This window comes from Rhinatrema bivittatum, chromosome 1, assembly GCF_901001135.1.
Source record: "Rhinatrema bivittatum chromosome 1, aRhiBiv1.1, whole genome shotgun sequence".
Classification (NCBI taxonomy): Eukaryota; Metazoa; Chordata; class Amphibia; order Gymnophiona; family Rhinatrematidae; genus Rhinatrema; species Rhinatrema bivittatum.
In genome coordinates this window covers 503,025,107-503,051,098 of record NC_042615.1, presented here as the reverse complement: position 1 = coordinate 503,051,098, position 25,992 = coordinate 503,025,107, and the positions used below count along the sequence as shown (strand labels likewise).

Here is a 25,992-nt window from a genome sequence, read left to right as displayed (position 1 = left end):
CTTCCACGGGTACCGGGACAATGGCTCCCAGGCTCCAAAGCTGGTCCAGAGTCAGCTGAACGACCCGTCTCTTTCCACAGAGGCGCAAGGGGAGACTATGAATAGATCTCGATGCGGACGAGCAAATTCTAAAGCATAACCTTGTTTTATCATACTTAAGACCCATTGGCCCAATGTAATTGCGGTCCACTCCTCATAAAACAGTCAACTGACCCCCTATAAGCGGGACGGAGGAGTGGACCGGCCTTGCTTCATTGGGCTGACTTGGCTTCAGAGCTACCCTGGTGGGAGCCATCCCTGTTGGGCTTTCGCCCACGAAAGGACTGGTTCCAGGACTGCTGCCTCCCCAAGGCCTGTCTCTGAACACCTGCTGAGGACCATCCTAGATGAAAATGCCTGTTCCCTCAGAAGCGAACACGCCCAGAAGAAGAATTCCTCACTCCTCTAGGCTTATCTTCAGGCAACTTGTGAACCTTATTGTCCCCAAGATGTTTTATCAGCTCCTCCAAATCTTCTCCAAAAGGCAGCTTCCCCTTGAAAGGCAGCACTCCTAGTTGAGACTTGGACGAGGCATCAGCCAATCAGTACCTTAACCACAGCAGTCTCCTTGCCAAGACTGCCAACATCATAGTCCTGGAGGACGTCCTGATAAGGTCATACAGCACATCCACGCCATAGAGCAACCACAGCCTCCAGTTGCTCAGCCTGTTTTGCCTCCTGAGAGGATATGGACCTGTCAGACTGCAGCTGTTGTATTCAACGCAGCCCCGCTCGAAGCATGAAACTGCTGTACACCACAGCCTGACTGCCGAGTACTGACATCTCAAAGTTCTTTTTCAAATGGACTTCAAACTTCCTGTACTGAAGATCCTTCAAAGCAGCTGCACCAGCTACCAGAATCATCTTCACGGCTACATGGATGCATCCACCTTCGGAACCCGCAAGAGCTCCAGGGAGTCCTTGGGCAAAGGATATAATTTATCCATTGCCTAGCCCATCTTCAGGCCAGACTGCGGAGTATCCCACTCCATGACCACCAACATCTTGATGGACTTGTGAAAAGGAAAAGCCTTTGCTGGGCCCCGTAAGCCAGGCATGACCAGGTCCACATTCTCCTGATTGGACTCTTCCTCCAGAAGCTTTATTCCTAGTTCCTCCAAAACATGGGGGAACAGGGGCCCCAACTCCTCTTTGCGGAACAGATGCACCACTTTCAGATCATCGCCATCCACAGGCAGGCCTTCCCCCTGCCCCTCTTCAGAATCCTTCCCCCACCCCCGCCCTCCCAGGGAAGGATCTGTCTGAGGAGGACCAGAATCCGCCTGAACACCAATATCAGAATCCTCTGAAAGATCGACCCTCACGGCATGCAGCATGAGCTTCTCAAGGGCCCACTGAACCCTGGTAGCCCTGCGGTTCTAGATCTCTTTCTGGGCCAGATAAGCCTTGTGCATTAAAAGCACAAAATCCGTTGAAGGAGAGGCAGAACTAAGTCCTCCCCCAGGAGATCTTCTGCCGTCCCCACCTGGCAGGTTTTTTTTTGTTGTTTTTTCAATTCACCAGAGAGATATCAGTTCTCTGGGATCAAGGGGGAGGGACCAGACCACCGGTACTCACCTCAGCCAGGCCGTGTCACTCTGGGTCCATGAGCTACTGGGTCACCAACCCCTAGCTCAGCCTGCAACCAGGGGGGATGGTCCCCCTAGGACCTGCCTACCCCCTGGGAGGCACCGCACTCCAAAAATTCCTTCCTTCCTTCCCCCCCCCCCCTTTTTTTTTTTTAACTTGCTTGATCAAACCTGATGAAAAGTAGGGGAAAAAAACCGCTCTGATCTATTTATTTTATTCTATGCTATTATTATTATTTTTTTAAATATCATATCAGGACTGCAGGTTCTGCCACCTTCATCTGCTGGAGACAAAGAAATACTGAAGGGACTTCCATCTAATGGAAGGGATGCAAAACCCAGCAGTCTGGACTGATCTGGGTACGTACAGGGAACATGCACTTTGCACACAAAGCATGTTTCCTGTGCATAAATATGATTTATGTGCACAAAATGTTTTCTGCACTGAAAGCATTTTTGTGCACATAAATCCTGTCCAAGAAACTCCCCCCCCCCCCCCCCGCCATCTGAGTTAAAACATGGGATCAGCTTGTCCTGAGCCCACATTTTAATTTGGGTTTGTGTGCACATTTTTAACTCCCGCTGCATTAGCATATCATTTGTTTACTACATCGGGAGTTACATCTTTTCTAACATTTGCGTTAAGAAATTGGAAACTGAATTTCAGTACACAGTTGTAACGCAGAGCTTATTACATTGGCTCCCACATTAGCAAAACAAGTGGTCCATGGGTGACTCAGCCTTTTTCAGCTTTTTCTGCCTCTGAACATCTGAAACCTGAGGGGGCTTAAGCCTGGAGAAAGGGAGATTCTTACCCTCCAGCTCCAGCTCCAGCTCCTCTTCCTCCTCCTCCTCCTCCTCATCCCCCTCCTCTGCTTCGTCCTCATCCAAGGTGAAGGACAGACTGGCAATCTTTCGTTTCTGCTCTTTCTTCCGCTCCTTCTCCCGCTGTTTCTCCAGTTTACTATAAAAATAATGAGATAGGCACAATCTGAATTCGAGCCACAAGTGAAATAGCTGAATTCAGGCTGTGGGAAGAATGGGTGACGGGTGTGGAGTGTGACACAGCCAGCTGGTTGCAATGGTTCATGGGGTGTTAGCAGGGCAAGGTGCCACATCCCAACTCAAGCGAAAGAATGGTCAGTGCATGTCTGCTAGGGCTGTCCACTGTGTGCTACAACAGGCCGATGCAATACCGGGCGCCTAGGCCAGCGCACTGGTTAACCTGTGGGTGGACGCACAAGGTTAACCAGTGCGCGTTAGTGTACCTCCAACCCTTACCACCATCGTATAGTGCTGCATACGTCTAGTAGTGCTAGGAAAATAAGTATTTCCTGTTCATACCCCAGATCAGTCCAGGCAAGTCGGTTTTGCATCCCTACCAGCAGGTGCAGGCAGAGAATACTACTGCTTTTCTGTTGTTCCTCCGACTTAATATCGTCACAATATTAAGTCGGAGGAACCGAAAAAAGGAGTAAGGTAAAAAAAAAAAAGTCTTGCTGGCGGTCAGGTTAGGAAAACGGACACTAAATTAACAAGTTTCCATTTTCCTAACCCGTGGCTTTACAGAGGTTAGGAAAACGGACGCTCCTAAAATTGAGCGTCCATTTTCCTAACCCGCGCACAGCCACCTCTCCTGGGCGCCCGCTGCCAAAGAGGAGCCAGGAGAAACTGTGTGCCCCTAGCACTTCCTTTTCGATGCAGCGGCTCGTTTGCCTACCGCATCGCGCGCCCGGGAGCGGTGGAAGGGCCCGCGTTAGGAAAGCGGGCGCTCAAACACGAATGCCCGTTTTTTGCTCGCCGATACTGCATCGGCCTGCTAGAGAGGGAACAAGCAGGTAAATTAGGAGCTGATGGGGGGGGGGGGGGGGATGGGGGCAGAAACTGACTTTTCCATTGCCAGTTTGCAACTCACAGCTGCAGGTCCTTATACTGTTCCTTCTTGGCTAGCTGCTTCTCCCTCTCCTTCACCAGAGCCTCCTGCTTGGCCTTCATGTCATTGAGGGTCACCAGACCTGGGACGTGAGACAGAGAGACAGAATAGCTCCAGAAAGTAGAACAGCAAACAACTCAAAGCATGCTACAAACGCTTCAGACAATTTCCTGGGCTCCCTGTCTTAAAGGAAGAAGACCAGACTAGATACACCTCCTCCTCCCCCATGCTAAGCGAATACAGGTTAAGGAAGCCCACAGGCACGCCCGTTCACCTCCACACTCACTGTTTATCACACTTGTACTCAACGGCACAAAGGTTTTCTGTGCAACAGCGGAGGGCAACGTGCCGGCCAAAGGCAGAAGCTCCCCCCGAGGGTAAGCTTGGAGCAAAATAAGGTACCAACCAAAAAATACACACCTCAAAAATATAATTCCCCTCTTCTTGAACAAACAACAAACAAAATACGGGGAACATGCAAATTCTTATGAGTAGACTTTTAATGCCCGGTATCTTTAAGGGTAACTCCCAAAAGGGAGTACCTCGATGTTAGGATATACCGTTTTTGCTTTAAATTTTTAAGTGACCTTTAGTACTCGTGTTTGTGCAGCATTCTGTGTTCTATATTTTGTGATAATATACATTTTATCTTATTTGCAAACTCTCCTTAATAACCACACTCCTTAAGAGAAGCTCTGAAAGGTAATTATTACACAAAAAATAAATGAAGCTGCCCATACTCGCGCAGCTATCATCGTGAGCTAAACTGCTTTTCACTGCATTGGTAATGAATACCTTAACCGCGTTGTAACCAATTTCTCTTAAGGTCCTGTGAAGCCGCCAGCTTTAGCACTTACCCACCGTGCTGGATTTCAGCTCTGCCTCCACAGCATCATAGTGCGCCGAAAACTTCTTGTTGATGTTTGATTTCACAACATTCTCCTGCAAGGTAGAAACAGAGGTGGCAGACAATTCCACTTTCCATGCACTGGCCCTCTCAAGAGCCACAATCAGGTCCTGAAGTTTCACGAACACCAAAACAGGCCATGCTCTCTCAAATTCCCCTGACAGAGCTCTTAAAGTACATGCAAATGCGAGTCATGAATTTGATACAGTTCCTCATAGGAGGGGCCATCAATAAAATGAGCAACCTGGGAGGGGCTCCTTAGGTAGTGGAATGAATTAGAAATTGACTGACTGATAAGACAACAAAAGGTACTCGTAAAAAGAACTCACTTGAAAGACAGGCCTATTTTTTTTTCTTATTATACAGTCTTGATTTTATGCATGTTACATTCTACTCCGCCTCAGATGTTTCAGATTTATTTTTTATTTATTATTTCTTATTTTTAATATACCGACGTTCGATCTGAGATATCACATTGGTTTACATTCAGGTACTGTAGGTATTGTGAGCAGGCTATTAATTTAATTAAACAGAAGGGTGATGATACTTACCTGCTATCACTAAAGATCAGGAGGGGGGAGTGAACTTCGTGTGCAATGAACTGCAGCTATTAGATATGTGGCGGGTCCTATACCCAGGCGAACTCGACTTTACGTTTTACTCTAACCCGCACTAAGTGTTTTCAAGGCTGGATTACTTGCTTGTATCTGATAAATGGTTTGCTAGAGTGGAGGAGGCTAACATTTGTGTTCGCACTCTTTCTGATCACTCCCCGGTTACTGTCCAGCTTCGGTGTGATCTGGGAGTCCAACTCCCATTTTCTTGGCACATGCGGCCCGATCTATTTAGGGAAGAAGTATTCTGTGCTTACCTACAGGCTTGTTGGAAGGAGTATATGTTACACAATTCTACTCCTGCCATTTCCTCGGCGACCCTATGGGAAGCAGGGAAAGCGGTAATGCGCGGGGAATCATCGCGTATGTGGCTAAGACCAATCGTCAAAGAAATGCCGAGATTTTGCAGCTTACTCAGGTCCTCAAAATCGCGCAGTAGCGTCATGTGGTTGATATGACCCCGGATGCTAAGGGTCAAGTTGATCAAGTTAGGGAAACGTTAAATTGCTTGCTTCATCAGAGGGCCTCCAAATCTCTTAAGTATTATCAGTATCAACTCTATAAATATGGGAATCGGGCTAGCAAGCTCTTAGCCCATTTGGTGCGCCCTCGAGGTCAGAAGACAGATATAGTGGGCATTAAGGATCGAACCGGGGTCCATCAGATCATCCAGGCGGCTATATCCGCCCGGTTCCTTGACTACTACCAGAAATTCTATGAGACAAAACATAGGGATCCAGTTGCTACAGAGGCCCTGTTTCAGTCAATTATCTGGCCCCGCCTGACCCCTGATCAGATCGGGACCCTTAACAAGCCTATCACAGAGCAGGAGATTTACGCTGTGATACAAAAACTTAAGCTGGGGAAGGCGGTGGGCCAAGACGGTTTGGGGTCCGAGTTCTATAAGATCTTGAAATTCCTCCTGCTGAACCCCTTCAGACATTTTATAATGATCTGATTGGCTCAAATGCCCTTTCGGCGGCCCTGAACCATTCGGTTATAGTTGTGCTGCCAAAGCCAGGTAAGGACCCAACGGAAGTAGGCTCCTATCGACCTATTTCCTTACTTAATGTCGATATCAAGTTGTTGGCTGCTATCCTGGCCGCGCGACTTAGTGTCAATCTCCCCTCCTTAGTTCATAGTGACCAGACGGGGTTTGTCCGCCACTTAATTGCCTCCCTTAGCCACTCTGCTAGAGTGGATGCGATGATTTTGAGTCTAGATGCCGAGAAGGCCTTTGACTCATTGCCGTGGGACTTCCTCTTTTGGGCATTGCGGCGGTATGGGCTGGACGGGGATTTTTTCGGTGGGTGGAGATTTTTTACAATAATCCCAGTGCCAGTATTTTGATTAACGGGGAGCCCACCCCCCTTTTTGACTTGTATTGTAGAGTTCGCCAGGGCTGTCCACTCTCCCCACTGCTTTTCGTGTTGGCCTTGGAGCCCTTATCTATTCGGTTGCAGGAAGACCCCCAAATTTGGGGGATGCGGGTGGGCCACCAGTCTTTATGGACTGCACTGTTTGTGGATGATGTTTTACTTTTCGTGGGTAAACCTCGCACCAGTATTCCGGTGATAATTGATCTTTTCACACAATTTCAAGAGGTGGCGGGTCTGAGGATTAATTTTGGAAAATCTGAAGCTCTGGCTTTGGATCCCCAGCTGCAAACTAATTGGATAGGCTCCTTTCCCTTTAAATGGGCACCAGATAAAGTAAAATACTTGGGAATTTGGGTACCTAGGGATCTGCGGCGATTGTATGAGCTCAATGTTACTAGCATATTGGAGAAGATAGGGGCTCAGCTGGAGGCGTGGGGCCCTCTACCCTTCTCCCTTTTTGGCAGATGCGCTCTTATTAAAATGATCATAGCTCCTAAGATTCTTTATGTTCTCCACATGGTTCCATATTGGCTTCGGGAGGCTGATCTCAAGCGCCTGTCTGCTACCTTACAACAGTTTTTGTGGAGGGGGAAGCGGGCACGTCTCAGCTATGCGACCATGACACATGCTCGGGAAAAGGGAGGGTATGGCCTGCCAGACTTTCGCCTTTATAACGCAGCATGCCAAATGAGGTTTGTGGGAGAATGGATTACGGGGGAGTATAAATATTGTGTGCCTGAGCTGATGAGTGGGATGGCTACCCCTTGGTCCCCCCCTAAGCCTTATACAAGCGAGTGTGAATGAGCGCCATAAGTTGCACTACCCTAGGGCAGCGGTTCTCAACCGGTGTGTCGCGACACACTAGTGTGTCGCCAAGTACCGGCTGCTGTGTCGCGTGTCCCGGTCTCTCCCGCTGCTCTTTCTTCCCTGCTGCCGTTGCCGCCGGGCTATCAACACGTTCAAGCCCAGTGGGAACGGCAGCAGTGCTAAAAAAAAGCTGTGGCACTTGTGGCTGGCCTTTTCTTCTTTTCGTGCCTGCCGCCCCCCGTGACCCGGAACAGGAAGTGATACGCGGTGCGCGGGAAGGAGAAAGAGCCGGCCCGTGCCGCGTGATAAAGTAGCAGCGGCGGCTGCACCATCGGCCCCCGAGCAATAGAAGCAGCTGGTAATCAGGAAAGGTGAGAGCAGCACGAGCCTCCCGCGGCCGATTGGATTCTACTTTCTTGGCTTGCGGGGGCTGGAGGAGGAGGCTGCTGCAGCTAACATTTGTGCTTGGGGAGGGGTGGGGAAGAGGAAGTGATTGAGAGAAAGAAGCAGCCAGCCTGCGTGTGATTGAGAGCATGTGTGTGAGTGAGAGAAACTGGTCAGAGAGCTGATGTGTGTGTATATGTGAGAGACAATGAAAGTGACTGCTCAAGGAGATGACTGATGTGTATGTGAGAGTGTGAGACATTAGTCAGGGAGGTGACTGATGTGTGTGTGTGTGTGTGAGTGTGTGAGAGAGAGAGAAAAAGCACTGAAGTGAGAAATCTGGGTATGTGAGAAAGCATGGGCGTAAGAAGCCTGCTGTTGTGGGGGGGGGGGGGTGGATGTGTGTGAAAGAAAGCATGGGAGTGAGAAGCCTGATTATGTGAGAGAGCATTGGAGTGGGAAGTCTGTGTGTGTGTGCATGCATGAGAGAGAGAGACTGGTTGGTAAGGTGACAGTGTGTGTGTGTGAGAGAAAGAGACTGGTGTGTGTGAATGTAAGAGAAAGAATGTGATTCAGGGAATGAGAAGCCTGTGCACGTGGAGAGCGAGCATGGAAATGAGAGAGAGACTGGTGTGTGTGTAACAGAGAGAAAGTGATTATGGGAATGAGAAGCCTGTGCACGTGGAGAGCGAGCATGGAAATGAGAGAGAGACTGGTGTGTGTGTATATGTATGTGTGTGTAACAGAGAAAGTGATTATGGGAATGAGAAGCCTGTGCATGTGAAGAGAGTGAGCATGGGAGTGAGAAATCTGGGTGTGTGTGAGACACAGCATGGGAGGGAGAAGCCTGATTATGTGAGAGAGAGAGCATGGGAGTGGGAAGCCTGTGTGTGTGTGCATGCGAGCGAGAGACTGGTTGGTAAGGTGACGGTGTGTATGAGAGAAAGAGACTGGTGTGTGTGAATATGAGAGAAAGAATGTGATTCAAGAAATGAGAAGCCTGTGTAGTGGAGAGCGAGCATGGAAATGAGAGAGAAACTGGTGTGTGTGTGTATGTATGTGTGTGTAACAGAGAGAAAGTGATTATGGGAATGAGAAGCCTGTGCATGTGAAGAGAGTGAGCATGGGAGTGAGAAATCTGGGTGTGTGTGAGACACAGCATGGGAGGGAGAAGCCTGATTATGTGAGAGAGAGAGCATGGGAGTGGGAAGCCTGTGTATGTGTGTGCATGCATGAGAGCGAGAGACTGGTTGGTAAGGTGACGGTGTGTATGAGAGAAAGAGACTGGTGTGTGTGAATATGAGAGAAAGAAAGTGATTCAAGAAATGAGAAGCCTGTGTAGTGGAGAGCGAGCATGGAAATGAGAGAGAAACTGGGGTGTGTGTGTATGTATGTGTGTGTAACAGAGAGAAAGTGATTATGGGAATGAGAAGCCTGTGCATGTGAAGAGAGTGAGCATGGGAGTGAGAAACCTGGGTGTGTGTGAGACACAGCATGTGAGGGAGAAGTCTGTATATGTAAGACAGAACATGGAAGTGGGAAGCCTGTGTGTGTATGCATGAGAGAGATCAGGTGACTGGTGTGTGTGTGTGTGAGAAAGAAAGTGATTATGGGAATGAGAAACCTGTGCATGTGAAGAGTGAGCATGGGAGTGAGAAACATGGGTGTGTGTGAGACACAGCATGGGAGTGAGAAGCCTGTATATCTGAAAGAACATGGGAGTGGGAAGCCTGTGTGTGTGTATGCATGAGAGAGATCAGGTGACTGGTGTGTGTGTGTGTGTGTGTGAGAGAAAGAAAGTGATTATGGGAATGAGAAGCCTGTGCATGTGGAGAGAACAAGCATGGGAGTGAGAGACTGGTGAGTGTGTGTGAGACAGAGAAAGTGATTATGAGAGTGAGAAGCCCGTATATGTAAGTAGAACACGGGAGTGGGAAGCCTGTGTGTGTGTATGGCATGAGAGAAACTATTCAGGAAGGTGACTGGTGTGTGTGTCAAAGACTGTTTGGGAGATGATTGGTGTGTGAGAGACAGAAACTGGTCATGGGGGCATGACTGGTATGGTGTGTGTGTGTGAGAGACATGGGCATTAAGGAAGAGGACCATGAGTATAGAGCTTAGCCTCTACTGCTGCTTCTGCTGTGTGCTACGGCCTGCATGGAAGAGGAGTAGGAGAGCTGCTGGAGGGGGGTAAGTAAAGGTGGCTTTTAAAGTTTATTTTTCTTGATTGACTGCCATTTTAATTATTTAATATTATGTGATGTGTCTGCTTTTTTTGAAATATTTTATTGGTGTTTGGAGAATTTTTAATAGTTTTTATGAGTTTTTAATTGTTGGATGTTATTCTGTTCATAGCTGTTTAGAAACATTTATTCTGCTTATTAGTATAGTTTTACAATTATTTCTGTGTGTGGATCTATAGCTGCTTGCTAGTTCTGTTTTCCTAATAAGAGGTGTATTGGTTTTTAGGGCCTGATTTAATATTTATAGTGTTGCCTTTTCATAGATAGGGTTGCTCCTGTGTCTGTTACCGAGATGAGATATTTTACTAGCATGTAAGAGTTTTATCAGACTTATTTGTTGTGTTTTCTCAAGAGGATATGCATTGGTGGTAAACTGCTGTCTTTTCATAAGTAGGGCTATTGAGCCTGGAAGTAGAAGGAGTTTGAGTTGCTGTTACTGAGATGACACCAGAACATCTTTTTTGTAGGGTGAATTGTATGGGGAATGTCATAATTCTGCTTTACATCCATTATTGTGGGTCAGGGGGGTTCCTGTGGATGCAAACTGTACTTTTACATCTAACCCACCTGACGATCATGGGTCAGTGTGTCACGCATGTGAGAACCATCTGTCAGGTGTGTCCCGACAGAAAAAAGGTTGAGAATCACTGCCCTAGGGTATTGATGGCAGCTTGTATGTCTGCTTGGCGGTGGCTCTGCCGGCGAGGGGTTATGGTGGGGCTCCTTCCACTGTTGGTGCCCTTAACAGGGAATGTAGGCTTTGTACCGGGTAGGGACTGTGGGGCACTGTTTCATCTGTGGGCACATAAAGGGGCTATGTATGCCTTTCACTTTTATGATCATGTTAACTATGTATTGCTAGATTATGCAACTCTAGTTAGAAATTATCATCTGCCAACTAACCAATTTTTCGCGTACCTTACAAACACGCCACTACTTGTTATCTTTCAAATGGACGCCCGAGCGGGTGGGGCTGGAATTGGCCTTTGCTACTCAAGTTTTTGACACAGCCAACTTTGACAATACTGTGACTGGTTGGGCCACACTTGGCCGGATGATGCAAAAGGATAGTCGCTCGGATTGTTTGGTCACAAAATGGACTACTACTCTTGGTGAGTCGATTACAGTCCTGCAGCTCTCCCGGTATTTTGAAGCAGTGCACCGGCAAATCCCTGATATTGGGCACTGAGAAGTACAATTTAAAATCCTACATCGTATCTACTGCGATGATGTTCGTCGGTTTAAGATGGGACGCATGGATTCTCCCCTGTGCATCAAATGTGCGCGAGATGAGGGCACGTTGGTACACCGGCTGTATCAATGTCAGACTCTGCAACCTTTTTGGTCCACGGTGTTCAACATTATCTTCCAATGTACGGGTGTACCGCTTCCCTCCTCCAGGAAGTTTCTTTTGTCCAGCCCGCAAGCTTGTTCTACAGATCCTGATCGGTCTAAAGACAAATTTAGTAGGTTGGCAGTACTGCTGGCATGCCGTACTGTCTTATCGGAATGGGCGGACCCACATACATCTCCCTCTACGATGGCATGGTATCAACGTATGGCGTCCCTTCTGCAAATGGAGCGCCTGGACTTTCTAAAAGGACATCGGAAGCCTGACAAACTGTATGGTGCTTGCTGGACTATCTGTCGTCGCTATTGCCAGCCAGTGTTCAAGTGGGGCTTCAGGAGAGTGGATATACTTCTGACTGGATAGATTCTGAGGACTCTGGGGGTGGGGGGGTTGGCAGGGGGGTACAGGGAGTCTGGGGAAGGGTTGTTGAATGGTGAGAATGTGGTATGAATGCCGGTTGGATGTTAGGATCCATAGGGTTGGGTTGAGAACTGTTTAACTGGTAAAAAGAAATGGGATGGAGATACTACAACTTTCATGCAGCATATATCTGGATGTCATGGTTTTATCTTACACTGTTCTACGGTTATTCATTGTTGTTCTGTGATGACTTTTATTTTTTGGGCCCATGGTGGCCTGGTTGTGTTTCCTTGCCAATAAAAAACTATTTTGGAAAAAAAAAACAGAAGGGTAATAAGTGGAATGCTTCAAGGCTCGTTCCTGGGGCTGGTTCTGTTCAATATTTTTATGAGTGATACTGCAGAGGGATAGAAGAAAAAAAGTTTGCCCTTTTGCAGTTGACGCTCAGATTTGCCAGAGTGATGACAAGCTATTTAAGAAAGCTTGAGTGCTCAAAGGTTTAGCAGCTAAGATTCGACGCCAAGAAATGCAGTCATGCATTTGGACTGCAGAAATCCAAACCAGCTGTACTTGATGGGGGCGAGAGACTGATGTGCATGGACAGGAAGAGAGTCCTCAGGGTGATGGCTTTGCTAATTAGAAACTATGTGACAAGACGGTAACAAATCCTGAGGGCCAGAGAGATGCTGGGCTGCATAAAGAGAGAGGCATACCAGAAAGAAAAAGGAGGCATTCCTGCTCGTAGCCCAGATCAGTCCAGACAAGTGGATTCTGCATCCCTACCAGCAGATGGAGGCAGAGAACCAAAGAGTTTGAGACACAGCTACATAAGAACATAAAAAATTGCCATGCTGGGTCAGACCAAGGGTCCATCAAGCCCAGCATCCTGTTTCCATCAGTGGCCAAACCAGGCCACAAGAACCTGGCAAATTCCCAAACACCAAGAAGATCCCATGCTACTGATACAATTAATAGCAGTGACTATTCCCTAAGTAAACTTGATTAATAGCAGTTAATGGACTTCTCCAAGAACTTATCCAATCCTTTTTTAAACACAGCTACACTAACTGCACTAACCACATCCTCTGGCAACAAATTCCAGAGCTTAATTGTGCGTTGAGTGAAAAAGAATTTTCTCCGCAAGCCCAGCACGACCGGGTGTGCATATTGTGCATTTGCATGGAACAGCACACCTGGGAGAGACGGCAAGCTGGCTGCAGCAAGAGACACCATGGGGCCACCATCAGCCGAAGATGAGAGGCTGTAATCCACCACCGGCCAGGCCAGGCCAGGCCAGTCTTCTGGTTGAGTGCGCGCGTGCTTGTGCCTGCGTGCACACAGCTTCCGCTCTCCCCCCACCAAACAAGAAGGCCTGCAGGGCCAGCCCGAAGACATCAGGAGGTCATGTGTGTATGTGTGTGAGTGTCTGAGAGCCTGTATGCCTGTGCATGTGTCTGTGAGAGAGCCTGTGTGTATGTTTGTGTGCCTGTGAGAGCCCATGTGTCACATATAGGCTCTCACAGGCGCACACACACACACAGACACACAATGTATCTGTGAGGGAAAGGGAGCCTATGTATGTTAGAGAGAGGGCATGTGTGAGAGAATGAATGTGTTATTGTGCCTGTGTGTGAGAGAGAAGATAAAATTTGGGCATCCCTGTCTTCCCCAATGCCCAACAATCTCAGGGTGACTGGAAATCAGAAGGTCACAGATTTGGAGAGGTTTCTTTTAATCCTTATTAGTTTTAATTATTGGGTATAATCTGATAACTCTGCTCTTCTGAAATATTTAATTTTTTTTTGGGGGGGGGGAATAGAACATTTTTTAATTATTGGATTTTTTATTAATTAAATATTTTGAAATATTTTCTTGGTGTTTGGGAAATTTTGTATATTCTATTCATTAACTGAAATATTTTTATGAATATGATTTTCTATTATGATTGTTTTATATTTCTTAATTATTATTTAATGTTTTTATGAAGAATGGTACTGACTCTGTTTTTCCATTGTTGTTGTGACTATAGAGGCTTGTTGTGGGTTCCAGTTCAGGTCTTCTCAGCATGTTTCTGTTTATACTTTCTGATCTCTTTATTCTGTATTTGGGCAGGGTCTCTCTGTGCTCTGCATATGTGACCAAGGTGAAGTACTTTGCTGGCATGTAATTTCTGTGTAGGGATCTAGAACAGCCTGGTTACCTAATAAGAGTTTTATTGGTGTTCTAGGGCCTGGTGTAATATGTGCAGTGTTGCCTTTTCATAGATAAGGTTGTTAGGGTTGTTTTGGTATGGGAGATCTACTTTATTGTAATGATGATTCTGTTTATTCATGGCTTTCTGTGGGCCAAGCCCACACCCCACACACATTATAAAAAGTCTAATTCCATAGGAGTTTCAAGTGTCTTTTTTGCAGAGTTTTCTGGTTGGTAACACAGGAGTGATTGTAAATATAATATGCATGTTGCAAATGTTATTTTTGCCTCAGCAGTCTGTACTTTTGAAAGCTTTTTCATGTAAAATATTATAAATACATAATTTGTGTGCGTCTGTAAAGGATGTGGGAGTGTTTGGGGTGGCGTGTGTGCAAAGCTGTAATGTTTGCCCAGGGTACCTAACACCCTTCCCTGTCCATGGGTTCTGAGGGGGGAGGCGTGTCAGTTTTTAAAAATATAGATGGGCCCGGGCCAAACACTGAATATTTGATGGGCCCGGGACAAACACTGAATGAATTGGGGGGGAGGGAGGGAGACAGCACAGTAATTTTTGCACCTGCCCTGCATAACCTAGAGTGCAGCTGCAGTCCCTCAGTATTTCTCTGTCTCCAGCAGATGGTAGAGATGCAAACATGCAGTCTGGAGTAAAATCTTTTTTTTTTTTTTTTTTTTGGGAAAGGTTAGAGAAGACGAGATGCTCTCTGAGATGTTAGGTTCCTCTGTGGGCCATCCCTCAGGTTGAGCCGGGCAAGCGGGAGGTTGGAAATCCCTGAGCAGCTTGACCCGCAGCGGTTCCAGGGAGCTGACAACCAGGGGTCCTGGTTCCCTCTGCTTCCCTGAAGGCTTCTTCCCAGATTCCAGCAGCTGAAAATTATTCTTAGGGGGCTTTTTGGTCTTTCCGCTGTGGTTTTTTCTTAGTGGCTGGGCTGCTCCTGCCTCTTTAAGAGGTTTATGAAAAAAAAAAACAAAAAAGGAGGCAGAGCAGCAGCGTTCAGCTGTTTCCTGGCAAGTCAGGGCAGGCCGGCTCTGGAGAAGCAAATTCGCGGGGACCACGATTTGCAGCGATCGGCTCAGGGAGTCAAGGTTGAGCTGTGCGGCTGTTTTCCCTAGCTTGCCCGTCTGTTTAGTTTTCCTGCATGCCGCAACCGCAAAGTAAAGTGCAGGCCCGACCGAATGTGTCTATTTATGGCGCCGCCAGCTGAATCGCAGCATGGGAAAAGCTGCCGCTCATGTGGACAGCCCCAGGGACAGCTTCTTTTAGCGGCTTTATGCCAATCAAGGGCCTGTGACTGACTTGGCAGGGGGTCTGGAGGGTCTTGCAGTTAAGGGAAAGCAAAGGCCAGAAGGAGAACTGACTCAGGGCATGAAGATTCCCCTCCCCCATTGTCGCCACTTTTTACTTCAGAGTAGGAGTGGGGTGGAGGTGGGGGATAGGATCAGGCCAGTCCTGGGTCTGATGAGGTGGAGGACGTGGATTTCTCCACAGAATTTGTTCTCCTTATGCACAAGGCATTCCTGGCCAGGAAGAATGTAGGGGCTAAACAATCTGTGGACCCTAAGGTTTGTACCATTCCGAAGGCGCCATGGACTTCCTCAACTAGGGGATCTGGAGACCTTCTCCACCACCTGGGACTGGATCATCTGGAAGATCATGGTGGTTCAGGGGACTCGGACCTGGATGATCCGGAATTTGATCCCAGGGTTGTGCCTATGGATCCTGATCAGGGGGTAGATAAGGACATGGCAGATCCAGAGGAGATTTTGATAGCAGAAGGGGATAATCCCTGTGTAGTGCAGCTGTTCCGTAAGGAGGAACTAAAGCCGCTTAGTCCCCATGTTCTGCAGGAGCTGGGGATTAAACTGGTCCAAGAGGAATCGGACAATGAGGAGTTGGATCCGGTATTGGATGGTCTCCGGGGTCCTCAGACAGCTTTTCCACTGCTGAAGAAGATCAGGAAACTGGTAAGCCATGAGTGGGATCTCCCGGAGTCGGGCCTGAAGGTGGCCAGGGCTATGGCAAAGTTGTATCCTCTGTCTGAGGAAATGCTTCAGCTGTTGGAGTTGCCCAATGTGGATGCTTCAGTGTCAGTGGTCACCAAGAAGATGATCCTGGTGGCGGGGTGGGCGACCTTAAAGGATGCACAGGATTGTAAGCTGGAGATTCATCTGAAGCGGATGTTCGAGGTCTCAACTTTGAGTCTGTGAACTGCGATCTTTAGTAGCCTCATGCAATGGATGTGTTTGCGCGGAGTCCAGAAGGCACAAGGGAAGTCTTCAGCTGCAACTGACGCTAACAGTCAAGCAGCCCAGGTAGAAGCCGGGATTGTGTATGTGGCGGATGCTCTTTATGATTTGATCCAGACTTCGGCCAGGAGTATGGTCGCATTGGTCTCAGCCAGACACATGTTATGGCTGTGAAATTGGTCAGCTGACTTATGGTCCAAGTCAGCTCTGTAATCTTCCCTTTAAGGGAAAATTGCTGTTTGGGAAGGATTTGGAGCAGTTGATCAAGGTGCTGGGAGAATCCAAGGGCCATAAGCTGCCGAAGGACAGGAAAGCGGCTCACAAAACCTTTCTGCCTTGTTCCCGTTTTCCGGAAGGTCGCCATTTTCGTTCCTTGAAGAATTCTGCCCTGGGTGGGCGGCAGAGGCAAAGGTTCCAGGTGGCAGCTGTCCTTTCAAGGAGCCTGTAAGAATCCCAGAGAGGGCTTTGCCAAATGGCTGGGGCCAGCAAGTTCTCTCAATGAGGCCTACGGGGTCCCCTCTCTCGACATAATGGTGGGAAGCCGTCTATCGCTTTTCTACGAGAAGTGGACCAGGATTACTTCGGATCAATGAGTCTTAGAGGAAATGAAAGACAGCTACGTTTTAGAATTTTCTCGGCCCATCAGGGAGGCATTTGTGATCTCTTGCTTTGGAGCGCCTTCAGGGCCTGAGTGCGATAGTCCCAGTGTCAGTGGCAGAACAAGGCTGTGGACAATACTCGGTTTATTTTATCATACCAAAGAAAGTGGGGTCCTTTCGTCCTATTCTCGATTTGCAGAAGGTGAATGTATTGCTGCGAGTTCCCCGTTTTCGGATGGAAACATTGCAGACAGTGATAGCGGCGGTTCGTCAAGGAGAATTTCTAGCATTGTTAGATTTGACGGAGGCCTATTTTCACATTCCCATCCAGGCAAAGCATCAGCGATTCCCGAATTTTGTGGTTCTGGGACAGCATTTCCAGATTCGGGCCCTCCGGTTTGGTCTGGCAACAGCACGTTCACGAAGGAAATGGCAGTGGTAGCGGTGACCCTCCATAGAGAGGGGATCTTATTTCATCCTTACCTGGACGACTGGTTGATCTGAGGGAAGTCCGAAGAAGACTGCCAACAGTCAGCAGTAAGGGTGCTAGATCGGTTGCAGTACTTGGGCTGGGTGGTCAATTAGGCAAAAAAACACTTGTGCCCCACCCAAATGTTGGAGTACCTGGAAGCGAGATTCAATACCCGTCTTGGGAAGGTTTTTCTCACATCTGAGAGGATTCTGACGTTAGAGGCTCAGGTGCGATGATTACTGAGAATGGTGGTCCCCAGGACTTGGGATTATATTTAGATCCTGGGATCGATGGCATCTACCCTGGATTTGGTGTCTTGGGCTTTTGCTCACATGCGGCCGCTTCAGGGGGCGCTGCTCTCGCGGTGGAATCCATTATCAAAGGAGTTTCATCGACGGTTGCCACTTCTGGAAACCTCTAGGTCCAATCTCTCGTGATGGCTGTGTCAGCCAAAATTGGAAAAGGGGATAGATCTGGAGATCCCGAGCTGGGTGGTGGTGACCATGGATGCCAGCTTCAAGGGTTGGGGAACAATCTGCAAGGGGGCAGTCAGCGCAAGTTCTGTGGTCATCAACGGAAGTGGCATGGTCAATCAACCGGTTGGAGACGAGAATGGTGCGCAGAGTTTTGGTGGAGTTCTTCCTGCTGATCCAAGGTCAGATGGTCAAAGTGTTTTCAGACAATGCCACTACTGTGGCATATATCGGCAGGGAGGAAAGAGGAATCGCGCAGTGGCCCAAGAGGCTCAGGAGATGTTTGGGCGGAAATACATTTGAAGGGGCTAGCCACTTCTCATGTGTCGGGAGTAGACAATGTGCAGATGGACTATCTCAGCCGACGACAGTTGGATTTGTGAGAACGGCAGCTGTCAGTAGAAACCTTCAATCTTATCTGGGCTGGTGGGGCAGTCCAGGTCTGGATCTAATGGCTTTCAGGAGCAATGCCAAGGTGACAAGATTCTTCAGTCGCAGGTAGGAGGTTGAAGCTGAGAGCATATATGCTCTGGTTCTTCCGTGGCCCACTGTGGCCTCTCACAGGCCAGGTATTATGATGCATCGAGAAGCATCTGGGTCGAGTGATGCTGGTCATGCCAGAGTGACTGCGTTGTCTGTAATTCACAGATCTGGTTCAGCTTGCAGTGGATGGGCCCCTGAGATTAGCTCATCTGCAGGGGATATTAAGACAAGGTCCTATTTTCTCGGATCGAGTGGATCACTTGTGTCTCGTGGCTTGGCTTTGAAGAGGAGACGTCTGCAGTTGAAAGGTTACTTGGAACCAGTGTAACCACATTGATTCAGGCTAAGCGGAAGGCCACGTCTATAGCATATGACCAGGTGTGGAGAATTTTTGACAATAGGTGTTGTCCTTTCTGCAGCACAGCCTTTCCAAGAGTTCGGCTTACAATTATCTGCAGGTTCAGGTGGAAGCCTTGAATTGTCTCAGGCAAGTTTTGAGGGAGGTTGTTGGCCTCGCATCTGGATGTGATGAGGTTCCTCAAGGGAGTTAAGCATCTGCGCCGCCGGTGCATAGGTTATGCCTAGCATAAAGTTTGAACTTGGTACTGCAGGTTCTTTGTGGTCCTCCTTTTCACCCATTGAAGAAGGCCTCGTTGAAGACACTAGTAAAAATTTGTAACCTATCATTAAAATCATCCGATGTACCTGAAGATTGGAAGATGGCCAATGCAACCCCTATATTTAAAAAGGGATCCAGGGGTGATCCGGGAAACTATAGACCTGTGAGCCTGACTTCAGTGCCGGGAAAAATCATGGAAACTGTTACAAAGAATAAAATCACAAAAACATTTAGATAGACATGGTTTGTGACACAGCCAGCATGGATTTACCCAAGGGAAGTCTTGCCTCATAAATCTACTTTTTTTTTTTTGAAGGGGTGAATAAACATGTGGACAAAAGTGAATCGGTAGATGTGCTATATTTGGATTTCCAGAAAGCATTCGGCAAATTCCCGCATGAGAGGCTTCTAAGAAAACTAAAAAGTCATGGGATAGGAGGCAATGTCATTTTGTGGATTGCAAGTTAGTTAAAAGACAGGAAACAGAGTAGAATTAAATGGTCTGTTTTCACAGTGGAAAAAGGTAAACAGTGAAGTACCTCAGGGATCTGTACTTGGACCAGTGCTTTTTAATATATTTATAAATGATCTGGAAAGGGGTATGACGAGTGAGGTGATCAAATTTGCGACTGACACAAAATTATGCAGAGTAGTTAAATTTCAAGCAGATTGTGATGAATTGCAGGAGGACCTTGCGAGACTGGAAGACTGGGCTTCCAAATGGCAGATAAAATTTAACGTGGACAAGTGCAAAGTGATGCATATAGGGAAAAATAATCCTTGCTGTAGATACACAGTTAGGTTCTATCTTAGAAGTTACCACCCAGGAAAGAGATCTAGGCATCATAGTGGATAATACATTGAAAACATCGGCCCAGTGTGCTGTGTCGATCAAAAATGCAAACAGAAGGTTAGAAATTATTAAGAAGGGAATGGAAAATAAATCATAATGCCTCTGTATCGCTCCATGGTGGGACCGCACCTTGAATACTGTGTGCAATTCTGGTGACCGCATCTCAAAAAGAATACTGCTGCACTGGAGAAAGTGCAGAGAAGGGCAACCAAAATGATAAGGGGCATAGAATGGCTGCCTTATGACGAAAGGCTAAAGAAGTTAGGGCCGCTCAGTTTGGCAAAGAGACGACTGAGGTAGGATGTGACAGAAGTCTACAAAATCATGAAAGGACTTGATCAAGTTAATGTAAATCAGTTATTTACCCTCTCAGATAATAGAAGGACCAGGGAGCCTTCCATGAAGTTAGCAAGTAGCTCATTTAAAACAAATTGAAGAAAATTATTTTTCACTCAGCACATAGTTAAGCTCTGGAATTAATTGTCAGAGGATGTGGTTACAGCAGTTTGTATACCTGGGTTTACAAAAGGTTTGGATAAGTTCCTAGAGGATAAACAGTCATAAACTGTTATGACGGTAATTAATAAGCAATAGGAGTTTGTGATCTATCTAATGTTTGGGTACTTGCCAGGTACTTGTGATTTGGATTGGCCACTGTTGGAAACAGGATACCTGGCTTGATGGACCCTTGATCTGACCCAGTATGGCATATCTTATGTCTTACGAAGGACTTCACTCTGAAAGTTGTTTTTCTGATGGCCATTTGTTCAGCTCGAAGAATTTTGGAACTGCAGGCTTTGTCCTATAGGCAGCTTTTTCTGAAAATCTCAAATGAGGGGTTTTGTTGTGTACGGTTCCCTCCTTTTAACTTAAGGTGGTTTCTGCCTTCCATCTGAATCAGACAGTAGAGCTGCCTGCTTTCCCGAATTGGTCAGATGAATTGGAGTCCAAGGAGCTCCATCTTTTGGATGTTAATCGGGTCCTGTTGAGTTACTTAAAGGTCACCAACAATTTTCAGTGGTCGGATCATTTGTTTCTGATTTCTGAAGGGGCAAGAAAGGGTTGCAAGGCCTCCATATGCACGATAGCATGTTGGCTGAAAGAAACCAGTCTACATTTGCAAGTGAAAGAGGATTCCGGCTGGATTGTGTGTACACACTACTAGGGCGCAGGCGGCTTTCTGGCTGCGTGTCAGTTGGTTTCGCCGCAGGAAATTTGTAGAGAAGCAACGTGGACATCTTTGCATACTTTTTCTCACCATTACTGTTTGGATGTTCAAGCGTCCTTTGGCGAGAGTGTGTTGCTTGGGGGTCTTTCGCGAACCTGCCCAGAAAAGGGTTGCTCTGTTACATCCCACTTGTCTGGACTGATCTGGGGTACGAACAGGAAAGGAAAACTGTTTCTTACCTGCTAATTTTCACTCCTGAAGTACCAACAGGTCAGTCCAGAGACCCATCCCTGGGTAATTTTTGCTCAAGACCATTGGGGCAAGTCCGCCTTATGTCACTCTTTCTGGGAAGAACTGTCAGGTTGTACATATTCAGAGCCTTCAGAAGATGGCCTGGTTGTTTTGTTCTCCCTTGGGCGGCCAGTAGTTATGCTATGATCAGGGGGTGCCTACTATGAGAGTTAAGTGTTTCCCCTTATTCACACATTAGTAGGGGTGGTTATTCTTTAATCTGGCTTGGATACAGATCAGTACTGAGGCACTGCAGGTGGCACTCTCGGTTATGTAGCAGTGCCTCAAACTCTTTGGTTCTCTGCCTCCATCTGCTGGCAGGGAGGCAAAACCCACTTGTCTGGACTGATCTGTGGTACTTCAGAAAGGAAAATTAGCAGGTAAGAACCAATTTTCCTTTATTGTTTATGTGCTTATTAATATTTTTTTTCATTAACATCAGGGGTAGACAGAAAACTAGATCCTTATTATACTGGACCAAGTTTTAAAGATATTCATAAATGAATATTAATAAGTTCCTTTTGGATATAAGGACTAGTTATAGTTATTACCATGGCCTTCCTTCCTTACCCATAGATCTAACTTTTGGAGTAACAGAAATATGCAAATCAATCTGGCTTTTAGATCAGGTGTATGCAAATGCAATTGTGTTCATAAGTTTACATACCCCTGGTGGAATTTGTAAGATGTGTAGCATTTTAAGAAAACATGAGTAATCAGACAAAACATGTGTTATTTTTAGTGTGTTCAAAATTAAACTATTAAGCATCACAGAATAGCACAATCATTAAACAAACCATAGCAATAAAGGAAATAATAAGATGGTCCTGTTCATACCCGTGATTGTTTTGGTTAATAATATACACTCACGCTGACACACAGGTTGAGATGGCAGTGAAGGGTAGGTATCCACACCTGTGTCTTGTTTGATTATAATTAGTATCTGTGTATAAATAGTCAATGAGTTTCTTAGCTCTTGAGAAATCCTTGAGCATTTCATCCAGGGCTGCACAGGCTTTGGTGTTTACTGAAGCACGAGGAAAGCAAAAGAACTGTCACAGGATCTGTGAGCAAATGTAGTTCAACTTTATAAATCAGGAAAAGGATATAACAAGATATCCAAAGATTAGAAAATGCGAATCAGTACTGTTCAAACTCTGATCAAGAAGTGGAAAATTATGGGCTCTGTTAATACCAAGCCATGGTCAGGCAGACCAAGAAAGATTTCAAATACAACTGCCAGGAAAATTTGTCAGGATGCAAAGAAAAACCCACAAGCAACTTCTACTGAAAAACGAGTTTCTCTGAAACAAAGTAGTGTGGGTGTTTCAGCATGAACAATAAGGAGATACTTGAACAAAAATGGGCTGCATGGTAGAGTTGCCAGGAAAAAAGTCATTGCTGCACCAATGCCACAAAACAGCCCACTTACAATATGCCAAACAGCACCTAGAGAAGCCGCAAAGCTTCTGGAACAAAATAATTTGGAGTGATGAGACCAAAATTGAACTTTATAGTCACAACCATAAATGCTATGAAGAGAAGCACACCATCTCTACTGTGAAGCATGAGGGTGGATCTCTGATGTTTTGGGAGTGTGAGCTACAGTAGCACAAGGAATTTAGTCAAAATTGAAGACAGGTTGAATGCAGCACCTTATCAGAAAATATTGGAGGAGAATTTGCATTCATCAGCCGGGAAGCACTTGGACTTTCCAAAATGACAGTGATCTGAAACATAAGGTCAAGTCAACCCTTCAGTGGCTGCAGCAGAAGAAAGTGAAAGTTCTGGAGTGGCCATCACAGTCTCCTGACCTCAACATCATTGAGCCACTCTGGGGAAAACTCAAACATGCAGTTCATGCTAGACAACCAAAGAATTTACAGGATCTGGAGGCTTTTTGCCAAGAGGAATGGGCAGATTTACCACATGAGAAAATAAAGGGCTTCATTCACAACTACTACAAAAGACTGCAAGCCATCATTGAAGCAAAAGAGGCAATACACTATATTAAGAACTAAGGGTATGCAAACTTTTGAACATGATCTTTTTATTATATTGCTATGCTTTGTTTAACGATTATGCTATTCTGTTGCACATAAATAATTTGTCACAGACATGTTTTGTCTGATCACTCATGTTTTCTTAAAATGCTACACTTCTTACAAATTCTGCTAGGGGTATGTAAACTTATCAGAACGACTATAGATCTCATGAATATTCACTGCAAATAAATTGAAAATTAACTTGCTTGAGAATAAATAATATAATAGTATAGTGGCAGATAAAGACCAAAATGGTCTATGCAGTCTGCCCAGCAGTTTGTTCGGGTAATAATTGCCGCTCCATGCAAGTCACCCCCATGCTTTTTGTTTAGGGTAGTAACTGCAGTTCCATGAGTGTTACCTCCATGCAAAAATGTTACACCAAAATTTCCACCTGTTACCTTGCTTCTTTTTTGCCTCTCTCTAGCCATTAGGTATCCTCTGTGTTTATCCCACGCTCTTTTGAATTCCACTCCTGTTCTTGTTTTCACTACCTCTTCCGGGAAGACATTCCCTACATCTATCACTTTTTCCGTGAAGAAATATTTCCTGACATTGGTCCTGAGTCTATCCCCTTGGAGCCTCATATTATGTCTCCTAGTTCCACAGCTTTCTTTCCATCGGAAAAGGTTTGATTCTTGTGCATCGTTAATATCCTTCAGGTATTTAAAAATCTATATCATATCTCCCCTGTCCTTCTCCTCTAGAGAATACATATTTAGGTCCTCAAGTTTCATCTCATAGATTTTTTGGTGAAGACCTCAAACCATTTTGGTTGCATTTCTTTGGACTGCTTCTTTCTATCCTTTTTGAGATCTGGCCTCCAGAACTGAAGACGGAATTCTAGATGAGGCCTCACCAATGACCTGAACAGGGCCATTATTGTCATGTTTGTGATTGCTAAGCAGACAATCATAAATATTGGAGTTCAGTGACAATAATTATGTGGAAGTATTAAAAGGTACAAAACAAGGTCATGAATATTAAAATTACATTTGTGCATATCAAGCAGAGGTTCTGCATATCCATGATGTCAGGAACATGTCATCAAACCATTTATTAATAAAGCACAAATATTAAAGAATCATGAATATTAAGTCACAAACATTACAGCAGTATTTATAAACATCGAACTAGGTGATAATGAGATAATAATAATGTGATCATTATATGAATTTATATAGTAACATAATAAATGTATGCAGAAAAGGATCCCAAGTGTCAATCCAGCCTGTCCAGCAAGCTTTATTTGTTTTTCCTTTATTCTTAAGGTTATTGTTGCTCTGTGCAGGTTACCCTAGTCAACACAGGTTACCCTTTTCTTCTCCATCATTTACCCACTATCCCATGCCCTAAACACAAACCTAATTTATAAATATTAATGAGATGTTTGTGATTCCTAAGCAATGGTATATATATATATATATATATATATATATATATATATATATATATATATATATTAATGAGATACCTGATTCCTAGACAATGTTATGAATATTAATGAGATGCCTGTGACTCCTAGGCAGTGTTATGAATATTAATAGCATAGATCAGAAGCTGAGCATTTGTCCACCCAGCCTGTCAGACAGATTTCACAGGCTGTAAACACAAGGACGTGTGTTACCTCGGCGATCCTCTGCCGCAGTTGCTCCATCTCCTCCCTTTGCCGCTCTCGCTTTTTCATCAGCTGCATGGCCCTGCCGGCCTCGCTCGCCGCTCCCTTGTACTGCGCCATAGTGGCAGTGCGCCTGGATCGAGACACGGGCCGCTACCACACACACAAAACAACCCAACGGCTAGGAGCGCTGCCTCACGACCACAACAACCGCCACTACGAACAGCCACCAACTCCTCCTCCTCTGCCACTTCCGCCCCCGGCACACTCCGCCCCTCCTCTTCCGCCCCGCTGTAACGTCACTGGGTGCAGGGCGCCCTTCCTCTTCCACATCCGGTCTCTCTCTCTCCCTCCCTCCCTCCTAAACTCCAGTCCGCACTGTCAAAGTGATCCAGTTCCAGACTCTATTCTAGGGATAATCAGGCAACCTTCTGGTTAATGAAGAGGGGATCGGTGAGCCAGGTTGAGATCCTGCTTCTGACGCACAGGATAATCAGGGCGAATACGGGACCCCTGCCCTAGCCCGTACACCACCATAGTAGCCCATTCCCAACACTGTAAACTTGAGGGTGGAGCCATGCACGGTAGAGTTCAAAGGCCCTGCATTCTTCTGCCCATCAGCATTAGATGTCATCCTAGTCATTTCATTCCCATTGCCTCAGATTCCTATCAAGCTGGTAGTCGTTCTTGGGTAATACTATATAATTTGTTGCACAGAAATAAAAGTTAACACATGTTCATGTGCTCTTTGTTGCCTAACTTTTGAATAAACTAAAAAAAAAGTTAACAAAAGAAAAAAAGTATAAGCTTTTGAGAGTTAATAAATAAATAAAAGTACCTTCGTCAGGTCAGAATTTAAATGAGCAAGACATGACATTTACCAGGAAGCAATAAAGTAATATGACTACCATAAGTGAATCATAAAAGGCATTAAATTGACAGGGGCAAGGGGTGAGGGGTGAGGGAGGGTTGATGGGTGATCATGCAGGCAGTATAATTTTTATTGTTCATAATGTGTTATAAAAAAATAATAATTATATTGAGAATGTCGGTATATAAAAATCCTAAATAAATAAATGAATGAATGGTTTTCTAAGACAAAAGGCACAATAACGACATCTTACAGATGAAATAAGCATGCCCAAACATAGAGAAACATCAGTCCAAATACTTCAACATAAAGCATTCAGCAAGTACTCAAAAACAATTATGCTGACCAGGGGCTAGTCTACCCCCTATAGTTACCCAAGCTAAAATGAAAAGGTAGCCTTCTGCCAACCCCACGGTCAACAAAGTTCATCATTATT

At 45.9% G+C, this 25,992-nt stretch overlaps 1 protein-coding gene across 1 annotated transcript in view; it reads right to left on the bottom strand.

The window, feature by feature from the left end:
• Positions 1 to 24,943, bottom strand: part of FAM50A (family with sequence similarity 50 member A) — a 52,266-nt gene extending 27,323 nt beyond the window's left edge. Inside the window, exons 1-4 of the mRNA XM_029610308.1 lie at positions 24,695 to 24,943; positions 4,419 to 4,503; positions 3,544 to 3,643; positions 2,444 to 2,592 (exon numbers count right to left, since the gene is read on the bottom strand). Coding sequence (XP_029466168.1) covers positions 2,444 to 2,592; positions 3,544 to 3,643; positions 4,419 to 4,503; positions 24,695 to 24,805 — 445 coding nt within the window. The 5' untranslated portion in view covers positions 24,806 to 24,943. The remainder of the gene's footprint in view (positions 1 to 2,443; positions 2,593 to 3,543; positions 3,644 to 4,418; positions 4,504 to 24,694) is intronic.
• Positions 24,944 to 25,992: the final 1,049 nt, after the last annotated feature.